The sequence below is a fragment of the Electrona antarctica genome (assembly GCF_951216825.1).
Source record: "Electrona antarctica genome assembly, chromosome: 13".
Classification (NCBI taxonomy): domain Eukaryota; kingdom Metazoa; phylum Chordata; class Actinopteri; order Myctophiformes; family Myctophidae; genus Electrona; species Electrona antarctica.
The window spans coordinates 48,195,088-48,209,608 of record NC_136794.1 but is presented as its reverse complement, the minus strand read 5'-3'; the positions used below and the strand labels follow the sequence as shown (position 1 = coordinate 48,209,608).

General features: G+C 40.3%; 2 protein-coding genes across 2 annotated transcripts in view; one reads left to right on the top strand and one right to left on the bottom strand.

The window, feature by feature from the left end:
• Window positions 1–388: 388 nt before the first annotated feature.
• On the bottom strand, window positions 389–4,391 carry LOC306935173 (CD209 antigen-like protein D). The gene is made up of 6 exons (XM_079518086.1): window positions 4,122–4,391; window positions 3,256–3,336; window positions 2,324–2,383; window positions 1,582–1,724; window positions 1,242–1,345; window positions 389–1,080 (listed from the first exon to the last, which is right to left on the bottom strand). Exons 1-6 carry the CDS (start codon window positions 4,348–4,350, stop codon window positions 951–953), a joined length of 747 nt encoding a protein of 248 aa, XP_079374212.1. The 5' UTR covers window positions 4,351–4,391; the 3' UTR covers window positions 389–950.
• A 2,396-nt stretch (window positions 4,392–6,787) lies between these two features.
• Window positions 6,788–14,521, top strand: part of sympk (symplekin) — a 45,350-nt gene continuing 37,616 nt past the window's right edge. Inside the window, exons 1-5 of the mRNA XM_079519067.1 lie at window positions 6,788–6,956; window positions 8,350–8,446; window positions 10,017–10,082; window positions 10,678–10,731; window positions 11,457–11,530. Of these exons, the coding sequence (XP_079375193.1) occupies window positions 8,384–8,446; window positions 10,017–10,082; window positions 10,678–10,731; window positions 11,457–11,530 (257 nt within the window). The 5' untranslated portion in view covers window positions 6,788–6,956; window positions 8,350–8,383. The remainder of the gene's footprint in view (window positions 6,957–8,349; window positions 8,447–10,016; window positions 10,083–10,677; window positions 10,732–11,456; window positions 11,531–14,521) is intronic.

Genomic DNA, 14,521 nt, shown 5'->3' with positions numbered 1-14,521 from the left:
GGTGCCCTTAGTGGCTTTTTTAAGTTTTATTGTTGGTGTAAATTAGCCACTACAACAAGAAAGAGGCAACACTTGTGAAAATCACTGATGTACAAGCTCACTTGTAGCAGATGTACAAGCTCACTTGTAGCAGATGTACAAGCTCACTTGTAGCAGATGTACAAGCTCACTTGTAGCAGATGTACAAGCTCGCATAGTGTCAGCGTGCATGGCACCAAGTGACGCGCTGTGACACCTTGAATATCTTCTATTTTTGAACGCTTAAATCTAAAATGACACATGCTTTCCTGGTGTCAATGCATTAAAGTGGTTATGGCTACAACAGTTTGTAGTTGTACTCAGTGGTGTAATTAAGTAATTGAGACTTTCACTTAAGTACAATTTTGCTGTATTTGTACTTTATTGAGTATTTCCAATTCAAATACTATTATTTCTACTTTCTACTACATCTCAGATCCAAATATTGTACTTTTACTCCACTACATTTATTTGAAAACTTTAGTTACTAGTTACTTTGTACATTTGTATTATTATTACAGTAACAAGTAACTTCAGCCCAATATACATTTCAATCATTTGATCTACAAGCTAACATTATTGTGAGTCTGACGCATTGAGAGCTTGTAGATCTGCTATTTTCAAATGATTTTTAGACATTTGAAAACTTGAAATGATAGACATTCTACATAATGACTGAGTACTTTTACTTTTGGTACTTTACGTAAATCTTAATGCCAGAACTTTTGTAGGCCTACTTTTACTCAAGTGTATTTTGAATTCCGGTCTTTTACTTGTAACAGAGTATTTGTATGGTGCAGTATTGGTACTTTTGCTTAAGTAGAAAACCGGAGTACTTTTTCCACCACTGTTTGTACTTTATATGATCTTCACTACTAATTACTGCTGTAACAGAACACTGAGCTGCAGTTTGATAAATTAAGTGAAAACAATCACTTCTCGCAGATTGAGGGCCATGTAGATGAACATAAGCCATTATACAATGTTCCAGTGTCAGTCAAGTGACCGTACTCTGCACAGTCCCAGTCTTCATAGTCAACGGGATATCCACTGTACCAGTACCTGTCAATAAAAAACAATGTATTGAACCACATCTCAGTCACTCACATACAGTACCAGTACCTGCACAATAAACAACAATGTATTAAACCACATCCACTCAGTCACTCACATACAGTGACTTTGATAGAATTACAATATAAAAAAAATGTCAAATGTCTCACTGTGTTGTCAGTGGTGTTCCATCCACCCACGTCCATCTGCCCTCAGTCATGTTCAGACCAATCCATGAATAAGAACCAGCACGTCCCAATCCTTTGATGAATACCTGATTATTTGTACATGATTGAATCATCATTAATTGTATGCAATACATTCACTTCTGTAACTATGTGGACAATCTGAGAACCCATCGTCAAAAAACAAAGGAAAAATAGCACCCTATTTCCTTGAGTCCTATGTGGATGATGGACACCTGGACACGCACGCACGCACGCACGCACGCACGCACGCACGCACGCACGCACACACACACACACTGACACACACACGGACACAACTAACCTGTTCATCTCCACTGTTAATGACCACCAGATCAGCTCCTTGATTCAGACAGTACTCTCTACCTTCCTGCCATGATGTCCTCTCAGTAGTTATGTAGTAACAGCTGGATCCAAACGTCGTCCATCCATTGGGACACGACTTGTCTAAAAACATCATCATTTACTGATGGATTTTCACTGTACTGATAATGAATCACATAGTTGTAATAATAATAGTAGTCAGAGATGTAGTGGAGTGGAGGGTAAAACTATTCATATTATATTAATGGTGTTTTCTACTCGCACATTTACTCAAGTAAACTGTTCTGGTATTTGTACAGTTAAGTATTTAAATGTTGTGGTAGGCCTACTTCCTACTTCTACTCCACTACATCTCAGAGGCAAATATTGTTTTTACTCCACTACATTTATTTGACAGATTACAGTTACTTTGTAGATTTAGATTATTATGAAATCTATTTCAGCAGCCATCCCCATTGATGATGTCATTGGTAGGCAGGTTTCTGAACTGTCCACAGCCCACCAATGAGACACATTGAGTAGACGGAAATGATGCCATGTTATAATGAGCATTAGTGACGACCAATAGTGTTTCTGTAAGAATAATTATTGTTCTATGATAGTTGTCATACACCAGCATGCAGTGATGGGTTTACTCCGATTTTCCACCTCTATAGCCCAGATATTATTTTAATTATCAATAACATTACACTATTTAATATTTATTTTGTATCTTCTCTCACCTGCTATCTGTGTCTTCAGCTGGTTTACTTCATTGGTCATGCTGTTACTGAGTGAACGATCTGCGAGGGACAGAAATGGATGATAAAGACAGTTGTTGCTACTGTTCATGAAAAAAAACTCAATGTTGTTAATGTATCCTTTTTATATGCATTGTCACTTGTCAACTACTTTATTCATCATACTTTTCAGATGCATGCAATAATACTTGCAAAAAGAAACAATGAAAAAAATATATATATAATAAAACAAGTTCTGGGTTAATACTGTACGGTGGCTTTAATACTTGAATAGTTTAGTTTAGTTTATTTAGGATCCCCATTAGCACCTGGCAACAGCTATTCTTCCTGGGGTCCTCACAGAATAATATACATACAAAAAAACATTACAGATATCACAAAAGAAAAGAAAGAAAACAAAAAAAACAAAAAAAGAAATACATTAAAGCATAACTACGGTTAGTGCATTCACTCTAGATTACATTAACTGGTATATTGACATAAACAGAATTACAATTTCGCCATATATATAAGAAAATCCTTCAGTCTTTTCTTAAAGTGCCTTTTACCCTTAATTTCTGTGATGCATACTGGTAGAGTTCCAGAAAGCCATTGCCCTGTACATCTTCATTGCATCAGTTCTTGGCTTAGGCACTGTAAATCGACCCATTGCAACATGTCTGGTATTATGTCTGTGTCTATCACTGCTATAATGAATATTTTTATATAAGCATTTTGTTTTTTTATTTGAACAAATGTTCCTAAAAAATCCAGCCAGACTAGCAGCTAATCTCTGCTCCACCAACAGCCATGACAGCTTCTGATGATTTAACAGTGTATTAGATCTAGTATTGCAGTTCAGGGCAAGGCGAATACACATCAGGCAACAAGCTCCCTGAGTGAGAGATGTGGTAGTTTAGTGACGTAATACTCACAGAGCACAGCCTGGGCTATGTTCACACCCAGCAGACACAGCATCCCCAGACACACAGCAACCACTCTGAAAGGCCTTCTCCCTGTTAGACAAAAACAAGATATAAGTCTAAACCCAACCAGACCAAAGTGCTTTGAAATGACCTCCAACAATACTTTTACATTATTCACTCTCTAACTGTCCACTGTCCTCAGTCTCAGTGTCCCTCATGTCTCCTCTGTCTCCATGTCCATCTTTAATATTAGGCTACACTCCTGTCCTCGTTAGCTTGAGCAGAATTTCACATTACATGATAAGTAGTTATAATTAAATGTTGAGTTCACAGTCAGACAACTCACAAATAGATAAAACATTTAAAATGTAAATGCAACAATGTGAATATTCTTTTATCTTGGCGGTCTCTGCTATCCCTGCTCAGCACATTGAAAGTAGATCCCAAATGTTTTAGCTCGAGACCCAAAACGTATACATTTGATGTCTCCCTGGGACCCAAACAAGTGAAGGTAGACAATCTACAAGCTCACAATGCGTTGCAATGCGACACGTTGTAAGCTTGTAGATGAACGATTTTCACTACTTCTGAAAAGTACTCACTACTTTATTCAAGGATTTCCCCATATATTTAATTCTATTAATTATTTGTATGAAGTCCTTTTGAAAGATCTAATTTTGAATTATTAGGCCTATTTCAGATTTGTATTGTTTTGTTGTCCCTGACCCTGCGACTCATCTTCCTGAACTGGCTCACAGAAAGGCTACGCATCATTTTGCTAAATGGAAGAAGTAAGATGAGTTACAATCTTTGAACCTCTTCTGTAAAAGTTTAACGTTTTTTTAAAGGGGCATTTTTTGTCTCAATAATCTCACCAGACTGCCGTATCTTCTTCGGTGGGCCTTTGTGCTTCCTGGTCTTGGCACGAAGATCTTCATAGACTGCATCGTCTTTCTTTTGCAGATCAAGACTCTCATAATGTCCTTCTTCAGACATTTCTACATTAGTTCTTCTTGCAGTGACGGTGGTTTCATTCTCGTAGTTTGTATCATCTTGGTCTTCATCTTGGACCTCAATGTTCTCAGAATGCCTCGCTACAGCCATTTGTGCCTTTATGACTTCATTCTTCCTGCAAGTATTTTACCTCTTCACAACACACTGAAGATATACTGTATCCTCACTACCCTAAACGTAGATGGCACTTCTTTCACATGTGACGGATCACTCTTTGTGCACCAATGAAAATAAACCACACAGACACACACACACACACACACACACACACACATATCACGTGCGCACGCACGCACAGTCGCACACACATGCACATATACACACACACACACACACACGCACACATCACGTGCACGCGCGCACACACACGCATGCACGCACACACACACATGCACACGCACGCACGCACATACACACACACACACACACAGTGACACACACACACACACACACTCCTTTGCTAGGCTCTGTGGTATACAACCTGTTCCGCGGATATGAGATGACATTCTACCAAGCACAATGAGTAGGCTATACTAACGGAAGCTAGAGGTGACCACAGTCTTTCATCATCTCTCGAAAGTTACTCAATCCTCACGACTGTCCATTATGAAGAACCAACACCAAGTCAAAGTTAATGAAATTATATGATAATTATCAATACGATGTTTTAATCAAACAATGTGAATGCATGCATACGTGCATGCACATGTGCACTTATTTGTGTGTTGATTTAACTAGTATTAATGTTACCTCAGTCCATTCACTTAAGCAATATTACACGAGAGAGTGTGCTTTACCATGACATTGGCACGACAGTGATGCTGTCAGGAACGAGACGTAGTCGAGGTCCCAAGCATCACTGAAGTGCCAATAATCATGGTAAAGCACACCCTTGTGAGTAATATTGCGATTATACAATAGTTACCTACAAAACAAAAAACATCAAAATGAATTCATATTGTGGGGCTGCTGGAACAATTCATTATCAAAATAAAAAAATAATATTTCGACCTGTTTCCCTGTAAATAGAAGAGGTAATTTGACTGAGACATTAACACAGTGTGCGTGTGCGTGTGTACACAGTGCGCAGGGGGGGGGGGGGGGGGGGGGGGGGGGGGGGGGGGTGGAAGTACATCAGGTCACTTCCCAAAACCTCTCTGCTGACCCTGAGGCTCTAACATTGTAACATCATGTTAGTTCTAGTGAACTTGTGGGTTTCGGGGATTCCCCAACATATTGAAACTAAAATGAAACGGTCAAAATAGTTTTTAAATACTTTTTCAACACAAATCTTGTATGGGGGTCCCTCCCTACAGTACGAAATATTATCAGATGGGGGTCCACGGCCAAATACATATTAATGTGGGTGTCCTTGACATGAAAAAGAACGAGGTAGGCCTCTGTGTGTGTGGACACTTTTCTCCCATGGTAGGACTGGCCTTGCTTTCTATTAGAGAGAATTGCTGCCATCTGTTCGTATAACCATGTAGTTACAACTTAGACTGCATTTTCACAGTAGTAATGGTCTTATTGTCTCCACCAGGCAGAAGGCATGGGGAGAGAGTATGTTTTGCACTCCGTCCGTCCGTCCGTGTGTGTGTCCGTCCGTGTGTGTGTGTGTGTGTGTCCGTCCGTCTGTGAACAGCTAATCTCCGGCACCGTTAACCCGGTCGATGTCAAATTTTGCACACAACCTCTGCCCCAGAATTTCCAGAACGGCCTGTTATAGCGCCACCAGGAGGCCGCTTTGTGCAAAACAAGTTTTTGGACAGTACACCTACAGATTTTGTCCAAACATCACGCACATTGGTACACAGTCTCTCTAGAGCCATTCAACGAAACGGGTCTTTCAGATTTCTCAGTCTCCATCCTGATTGGCTAAGATTGGCTTCCAAAGTTTGCAGGAGTGCTCAGTTTCAAACAAAATGCTGCAAATCATGGACACATCGTGTGATTTCCGTGCACGCACATTCCCACTAGGCAGAGGAAGAAATGCCACGTGAACATTTTCAACTCAGCCTCATGGTTAGCCTGGTTAATAAACCAGACCGAATCAGCCGTTGGCAAAAAAAAATTGCCTACCAGACAGTGTTGTGTGATATTAGTCTGGCTTATTAGCCAGGCTACTGCCATAGTGCATCATACCTTGTGGCTTTCTCAGAAATGTTCAGCTCTAACTGCTGGTCATTCACATTACAATGCTGCAGAGATATTGAGGGACAGAATATAATACAGCATAGGTAAATGGCTGGTTTAGGAAGGTCAGTGTGATTAGGAACAGTGTTAAGTAAATCAGTGGTTTATTATATATATCATTTGAATAGATAACCTCGAGATTATTTAAATGTATTTTGTCTGTTTATTTTTCCAGTATTTTAACGGCATTTTATCCTATCCATATGTAATTGTAATGTTGATATTTTGTCAATAAAAAAGGGAAAGAAAGAAAGAAAGAAAGAAAGAAAGAAAGAAAGAAAGAGAAAAATACCTTGTTGGTTGGCGTGGTTGCTTGCTTGCTTCTGGCAAAATCTGGCAACACTCACACTGTGATCCAACATGGCTGCCGCCATGAAGAGTTGAGCTCGAGCGTTTCGTTCAACAACTAATGGATATTAACTCATATTTCTGCGATTAGAGCTGCTTTTTTTAAAGAATTTCATTCTTGCGACGAAATAAGAAAGGCTTAATTTCTACAGGTATGTCTTTAAATCACTCGCATGAACGCCAGACTGAATCTACTGTTAGCTTTCAGCTAACGCCGAAGCTAATACATGGCCTTTTATTATTAAACCTGCACATTGATTAATGCAGGCATTTAAATTGAAGTGAAATTGCCGTGTATTAAACTCGTTTAGCCTTTTTTTAAATGTTACATTTCATTCCAGTAATAGAGTATGACACTAACGTTTTCTGTCAAAGATGTTTCTTCTTAATTAATATAACTCTACTCCAGCCCAGTGGTGGAAGAAAAAAAAGTACTCAAATGTTTAACTTAAGTAAAAGTAGCAATACTGCAATTTAGAAATATTCTTACAAGAAAAAAAAAGGTACTCTAGTAAATAAAAGGACAAAAGTATTAAAGTAGAAAATACCCATTATGCAGAATGTCTCATTTCACAAGTTTTAAAATGTATAAAACATCTTTTTGAAAATAGCAGATCTACAAGCTTGTAATGTAGATCTATGGGGAAGTAAAGTCCAGTAAAGTAAATATACCTCACAATTACAGTACTTATTATGTTTTTATTGTAGGCCATAAGGTTTTTGTTTAGGGTTTCATTTTGCCCTTTTCCTCGGTTACCTTTTCTGTAATATATTTTGGGGGGCAAGTGGCCATGAGCTGAGGGCAAGTGGAACATGACCTTTACTTGCCCGACGGGCAAGTGCCTCTGAGACCTTAGTGTCAACCCCTGTGTATTTTGGACGGCGGTACACCCCCGTAACCGAGGGTCCCGAAAGGTGTAGCCCTGTTCCAGGAACGCGCCCAGGGGGCCAGGCCGGTTCCGGTGTGCCGCCCGGTGTCCGAAACGGTTGAGAAATGACAGAGTTACCGTGTGGGGGTCCCTCTACTGTACTCTACTATCACTGTACTGTACTGTACTGTACTGTACTGTACTGTACTGTACTGTACTGTACTGTACTGTACTGTACTGTCACACCCGAAATCATCATATATATATATACAGCTAATTTGTGCGTGTGTGTTTGTGTGTGTGTTAGGTTGCGCACAGGTGGTGAAAAACAACCATGCTGTTTTCATGCTCATACCCAGCCAACGGTTTTGTCCTGAGTCCCAACATGACCCTTTGGTGTGGTTTGGTGGGGGGGGGCAGCTAAAATGAATATCAAATAGCTAAATACTGACTGAAGCAAGCAAAAAACTGTCTGGGGTGTTCCCATAAGCCTGAGTAGACGATGAAATGACCAAAAGTTTTTTTGAAAGTTAAATTAACTGTTCAGTTGCACCCAATTTATTTTTATATGAAGGAATCCTTTTTTAATTGCAGGTGTGTGTTGATATAAGAACAAATGTTTTTTTTAATTGCAGGTTTGTGTTGATATAAGAACAAATGTTTTTTTTCATTGCAGGTGTGTGTTGATATGAAGGCATTTTGTTGAAGAGATGGAAGTAGAAATGGAGGGGGGAGACACCCCTAACGTGGTTGACATGACCACCAGTGAAAAGGTGATAGTTTCTTACCTTTTTATCTTAATGTCTAAGCGTTGAGTGATGAAACGGTAACACTAGGGTTGGGGGATGTTTGGACAAATTCGGGGTGGGGGTTAAATGGTAAATGGTGCATTTATATAGCGCCTTTATCCAAGGCGCTTTACATAGATTGTGCATTACATTCACCCATTCACACACCGATGGTGGCGGAAACTATGCAAAGAACCAACCAGCACATCAGGAGCAATTAGGGGTTCAGTACGTGTCTTGCTCAAGGACACTTCGACACTAACTCTGGGGGAGCCCGGGTTCGAACTGGCAACCTTGCGGTTACCATCCAGCCACTCTACTACCCCTGAGCCGGGGGGCGATAATTGTCACTGCTTGATTGATTGATTGATTGAAATATTTATTAACAGTTTGCAGAATTACAGTACATTTCAAGCACAAACTCAATACAAAGACTGTTAACTGTGAGTGGACGACCCAATTAAGCATTACACTTGTTTCCAATAGGGTCCACCATGTTCAATTCATCAAAAACATTTAGAGACGTACAAATAGACACTTCTATATAGACAAAGAACAGAACAGGAATTCATCATAATGGAGGTAAAAAGGGAAAATAAACATATACAGTGAGGGGAAAAAGGGGTGGGCGGTGGGGGGGATTCACGTTCAGCTCCGTTCATTTGTTTGTTTTCCTTGGAGGAGCTGCGTTGGCTGTGTGGCCGTGACCGTCTCATGTGTTGTCCTTGCGTTGGGTCCCCAAGTCGGCTCCGTGGCCGCACAGTGTAATCCTATGAGCTGCGGCGGAGCCTGTCAGCAGGGTGTGTTGGGTGGGAGTAGTAGCACGGAGTGGTGCCCAAAGGGTAGATAACAAAGGCTGTGCAGGTAGATCACATGACATGGCCCTAAATAATATTTAATTTAAATATAAAAACTCAAAACCATAATGCAATACTTCGTTTTCAAGACTGTTGCTGCTCACAAATGTCGGTAGAATTACAAATTAAATCCAAAACCCTTATACCTATTCCATTTTTCTCCCTATATTTACCATTCCAAGTGCATTTGTCTTATACTGTGCGTAACGCCAGCGCCGCTATTTCAAAGCCGCCCCAGGTACATTTCTAAACTACAGCAATGAAATTATAATTCTTTGCGGTGGGTAGATCTTGTTGAGCTGGTCATTTTCAAAGTAGCTCAGTCAAAAAAAGTGTGGGCACCCCTGCTCTTCATCCTCCCGGTGGGGGCTCCTCACTGGCAGGTGAGTAAGTAGGATACAACAGCAATGACAGTAACTGACAGAAAGGTGAGGAATTATTTGGCAAAGTGCCCCCGATATGCTATAATATAGCATATCGGGGGCGTAAACATAAGGTTTACGTGATGAGGCTTCCCAGACAACAGCGAGTCTCATGTCAAGATATCGATCTAATATTGATATATTGCCCTTTACGAGACACGGATACATTTGACAGCAACAGAGTTGTAAAGTTGTTTTTTAGAACATCTTTATTATCTTAGGCTGGCATAAAAAGCAGACATTTTAATCATGTGTTTGTTTGATCCTGTCCCCCAGGTTGTAGATCTGTTAAATCAGGCTGCTCTGATTTCTACAGACGAGAAGCTCACCACCCTTAGACAGGTTGGTATTAACAAACTCTCCTCAACTTAAAGGACAACTTTAGTTTTTTTCAACCAAGGTTCATGTTTTAGGTTATTAGAGAAAGTAAAAGGTGAGTGTATTTTTTTTTTCATTTTCTGCTTTCTTTCGTTTTAGGCATTAGAGAATGGAGCTAAATATCTATTTCTTTACAAAATGTTATAGCGATTTATTTTTTTATTATTTACTATAGTCCTACTAGACCCCAATAAATTACATCTGGCCACAAAAGATCACGGGATCTACTGAATGTGTAAACTGACATATTGAGCCTATGACACACAGTGTGGCATCCCCCCAGTAGGCCTCCTTCACATTCAGTAGATCCTGTGATCTTTTGTGGGCCAGATGTAATTTCTTGGGGTCTAGTAGGACTATAGTAAATAATAAAAAAATAAATCGCTATAAAATTTTGTAAAGAAATAGATATTTAGCCCCATGCTCGAATGCCCCCGCCCCCCTGTCAAAAACAGCTAATAAAAAAACTAAAGTTGTCCTTTAACATTTGGTTCCAAACAAAGGAGAATGAATCATTGTCTATATACTTGGAGATGAACCATTTGTACCATTGTTTCAGGTCCAGGAGCTCATTATCAACAAGGATCCCTCCCTTTTGGACAACTTCTTGGATGTAAGCAAATCAACTGAGTCGGATATGATCCCATATATGTAGTACCCACGAATGGGGATGCCAGAGTCTATGTGGAAAATGGGTTAGACTAGCGTGACCATAACTATAATATTCAGCCCCTCAAACTGGGACCTTTACATTAGTTTGCAGGTTTGTTGTGCACGCACACATACATGTACGGTATGTGCACCTTAGGTGTGCATACACGCAACGACTGATTGAGCCTTTAGACTAGGCACACAGCTTCAAATCAGAACAAATCCCCATTCTGGTCACCCTAGTTTAGACTTTTTGTTTGTACACAGTACATGCACAGTAGCCACACAGATGCACTTACATATTTACATTGACCTGGTGTAACTTATCATGTGCCCCCCCCCCCCCCAAGCCCAGTGGGCATTCAAACCTTCAACCTTTAGGCATCATTACCAGTATGAAGTTTACCTGGATGTGAAAATAATAATAATAATAATGGATTTTATTTATAATGCACTTTACATTCCTCAGAATCTCAAAGTGTAAAAATATAAAACGGTAGTCAAAAGCAAAACAAATTAACATTACACGATTAAAAGCACACAATTTGGCATCAAGGAAAACAGGATAACAGTTATTGAACATGAGGGCATGGGTCCAGGAATAAAATCAGTGGGTTTGGGGGAAAGCCACTGATATAAAGTACTTGATTTCTCTTGACATGTTTATATGAAACTTGTCTTGTGCAGGAGATGATCGCCTTTCAGACTGACAAATCCATCGAAGTGAGAAAGTTTGTCATCGGCTTCATCGAAGAGGCATGGTGGGTTGTTCGCCCGTTCACATCATTTAACACTTTGATTGCTGGAAGATCTCAACAGGCCTATTTGGATGTTGCTGCCATTTAACATTGCACAAAGGCCTTGTTCGGGGGCCCACAGTAAAATGTTCTCTTATAGCGAGAATCACACGCCTACATCAAAAGAAAGCTGAACTTGTCCACTTCAATTAAAAAAATACATTTTGATTTTACCATGTTCCATTCTGGAGATATTGACCTTTTTGCAACACCTGCATTTGCCTGGAAGTGGTTATCTTGAACAGCGAGCAGAGTTATGGATGGTTTAAAGTCAGAGACATTGACAGGCAGATATAAAATTGAACCCAATAAATATCCTATACATCCTATACACCGAATGAAAGCCCTGAATGTGTACTTTTACGAGGAAAACAGTAAACATTGATCCCATCTACAGTTAGACAGTAATTGGTTATTGAATGCAGCTTGTGCCCACCAGATAACTTCAGAGAAGACATGGACGTGAACTCCTCAATATTCACAAAATAAGGCCTATAGCGACATATAAATACTATATACCGTATGAAACAGAAGACTCTCTGCTTTCATAAGGAAAATAAAAAAATCACACCCGTGTGAACTGAGTGGTGTAAGGTTTTATATAGCATGATCAGCTGTGGTCTGACGTAATGTCTGACGTAATGAAATCACACAAAATATGTTAAGTAAAAAAAGCTATCATTTTTGATAAATGTATGTATCACACCTGGATGTGATTTCACAACTGGCTTTTTTTGCGCAGAGAAAATGACCACGGTTGCTACGGTCATCCAGTTCACCCGGGTGTGATTTAATTACGTCAGAAATTATTTTGAACATAGCAACCACGGTCATTTTTTTATGCACACAAAAGCCAGTTGTAGGAGTGGTTTACACCACTCAAAAATTGTACTGTAATAATAAAAAAATCACACCCCTGTGAAGTGAGCAGTGCAACTCTACTTCTCTACTTATTCACTACAGCTCGCTATATACGGACTGAGGCAGAAAGTCATGTAAACCTTTTATTTACAGTTTGGTCTGTAAACTTCTACTGTAATAATAAAAATCACACCCCTGTGAAGTGAGCGTTGCAACTGTTCTGTACTTATTCACTACAGCTCGCTATATACGGACTGAGACAGAAAGTCATGTAAACCTTTTATTTACAGTTTGGTCTGTAAACTTCTACTGTAATAATAAAAATCACACCCCTGTGAAGTGAGCGGTGCAACTGTTCTTTATAGTTGCGCGGTGCAACTGTAGAGAACAGTTGCACCGCTCACTTCACAGGGGTGTGATTTTTATTATTACAGTAGAAGTTTACAGACCAAACTGTAAATAAAAGGTTTACATGACTTTCTGTCTCAGTCCGTATATAGCGAGCTGTAGTGAATAAGTACAGAACAGTTGCAACGCTCACTTCACAGGGGTGTGATTTTTATTATTACAGTAGAAGTTTACAGACCAAACTGTAAATAAAAGGTTTACATGACTTTCTGCCTCAGTCCGTATATAGCGAGCTGTAGTGAATAAGTAGAGAAGTAGAGTTGCACTGCTCACTTCACAGGGGTGTGATTTTTTTATTATTACAGTACAATTTTTTTCCTTATGAAAGCAGAGAGTCTTCTGTTTCATACGGTATATAGTATTTATATGTCGCTATAGGCCTTATTTTGTGAATATTGAGTTCGGGTCCATGTCTTCTCTGCAGTTATATCTGGTGGGCGCAATGTGCATCCACCCAGTATCCAATTTATGACAAACTGTACATGGGATCAATGTTTACTCTTTTCCTCGTAAAAGTACACATTCAGGGCTTTCATTCGATGTATAGGATGTATAGCATATTTATTGTGTTTATTGTTATATCTGCCTGTCAATGTCTGACTATAAACCTTCATAACTATGCTTTCTTTTTGATGATGATTGCCGCCTCGCCTAATCTATCTCACTGCTTTCATTGTTTTGATCGCAGTAACATTGGGGGGGGGGGGGGGTCATGGGCACATTGGGCAGCAAAAGTCTTGATCCGTACGGCTATAAAAAGTCCCATTCCACCGTTCGGTTCAGAACTATAGTATAACGGTGAGACGCGTTGTCATCAGCTGATTTTGTTTTTCAAGCTAGTGTAGGGGAACATGCCTGGGCATGCTAGCCTGGCACGGCCAGACTCATAGCGAGGGTTCACTGATGTTTCCTCCGGGGAAGAATCTTCAGTGAATCCCCGCTATGAGGCTGGCCAAGCCAGGCTATGGGCATGCAGCTTGGGGGCGATGGAGGGGAAAAAAAGCGTCACCCGGCTGTGATGTCGACGAGAAGGAAAAAATGACTTCCACAGATGACAACACCACGGTTTAGGTCGCGGAAAAGTTCGTTATACATTACACCCGGGTCGATTACGTCCCCGACGCGTTCATTGCGGTCTTATCACTACAATTATAATGAATAAAAAAGCGTTACAATCACACGTCTGAGCGATCTCCGATTATGACGGCTCTGCATGGCGATACGTGATCCACCAACGGTAGACTGTCTGTTGTCATGGCGGCCCCTCGATACTGTGGTTTGTTAGTTCGTAGTATTGTAGGCTCGGGGATCGTTTGGTCGCTACAGTATGAAGAAGTAAACATGCATCTGTCCATGTGTGTTGCCGATCTGGTGCAGAATCTGCAGATCATGTGTTAGGCAGCGTAACAGCGTTCCGTATGTTTTTTTCCGAGACATGAGCCCCCGTCTCGCAAGGCTCTCCTCCTGCAGGAGAAACAGGAGGGGAGGGGGGAATCGAGTATAAAAGCCAATAGGTGGAGGAAAGCCTGGTGAGGCGAGGTTAGGTGAAATGTGATTATTTTCACACACAGGCTACATCGGCATGGGCGCAGCCATTCTACACTGGTTTATACACGTAAAGCGGTCCGCCCTCCTGTTTTCAGGAGGGGAGGGGGTTTTTTTTTTTTGGTTTTTTTTTCTGATCAC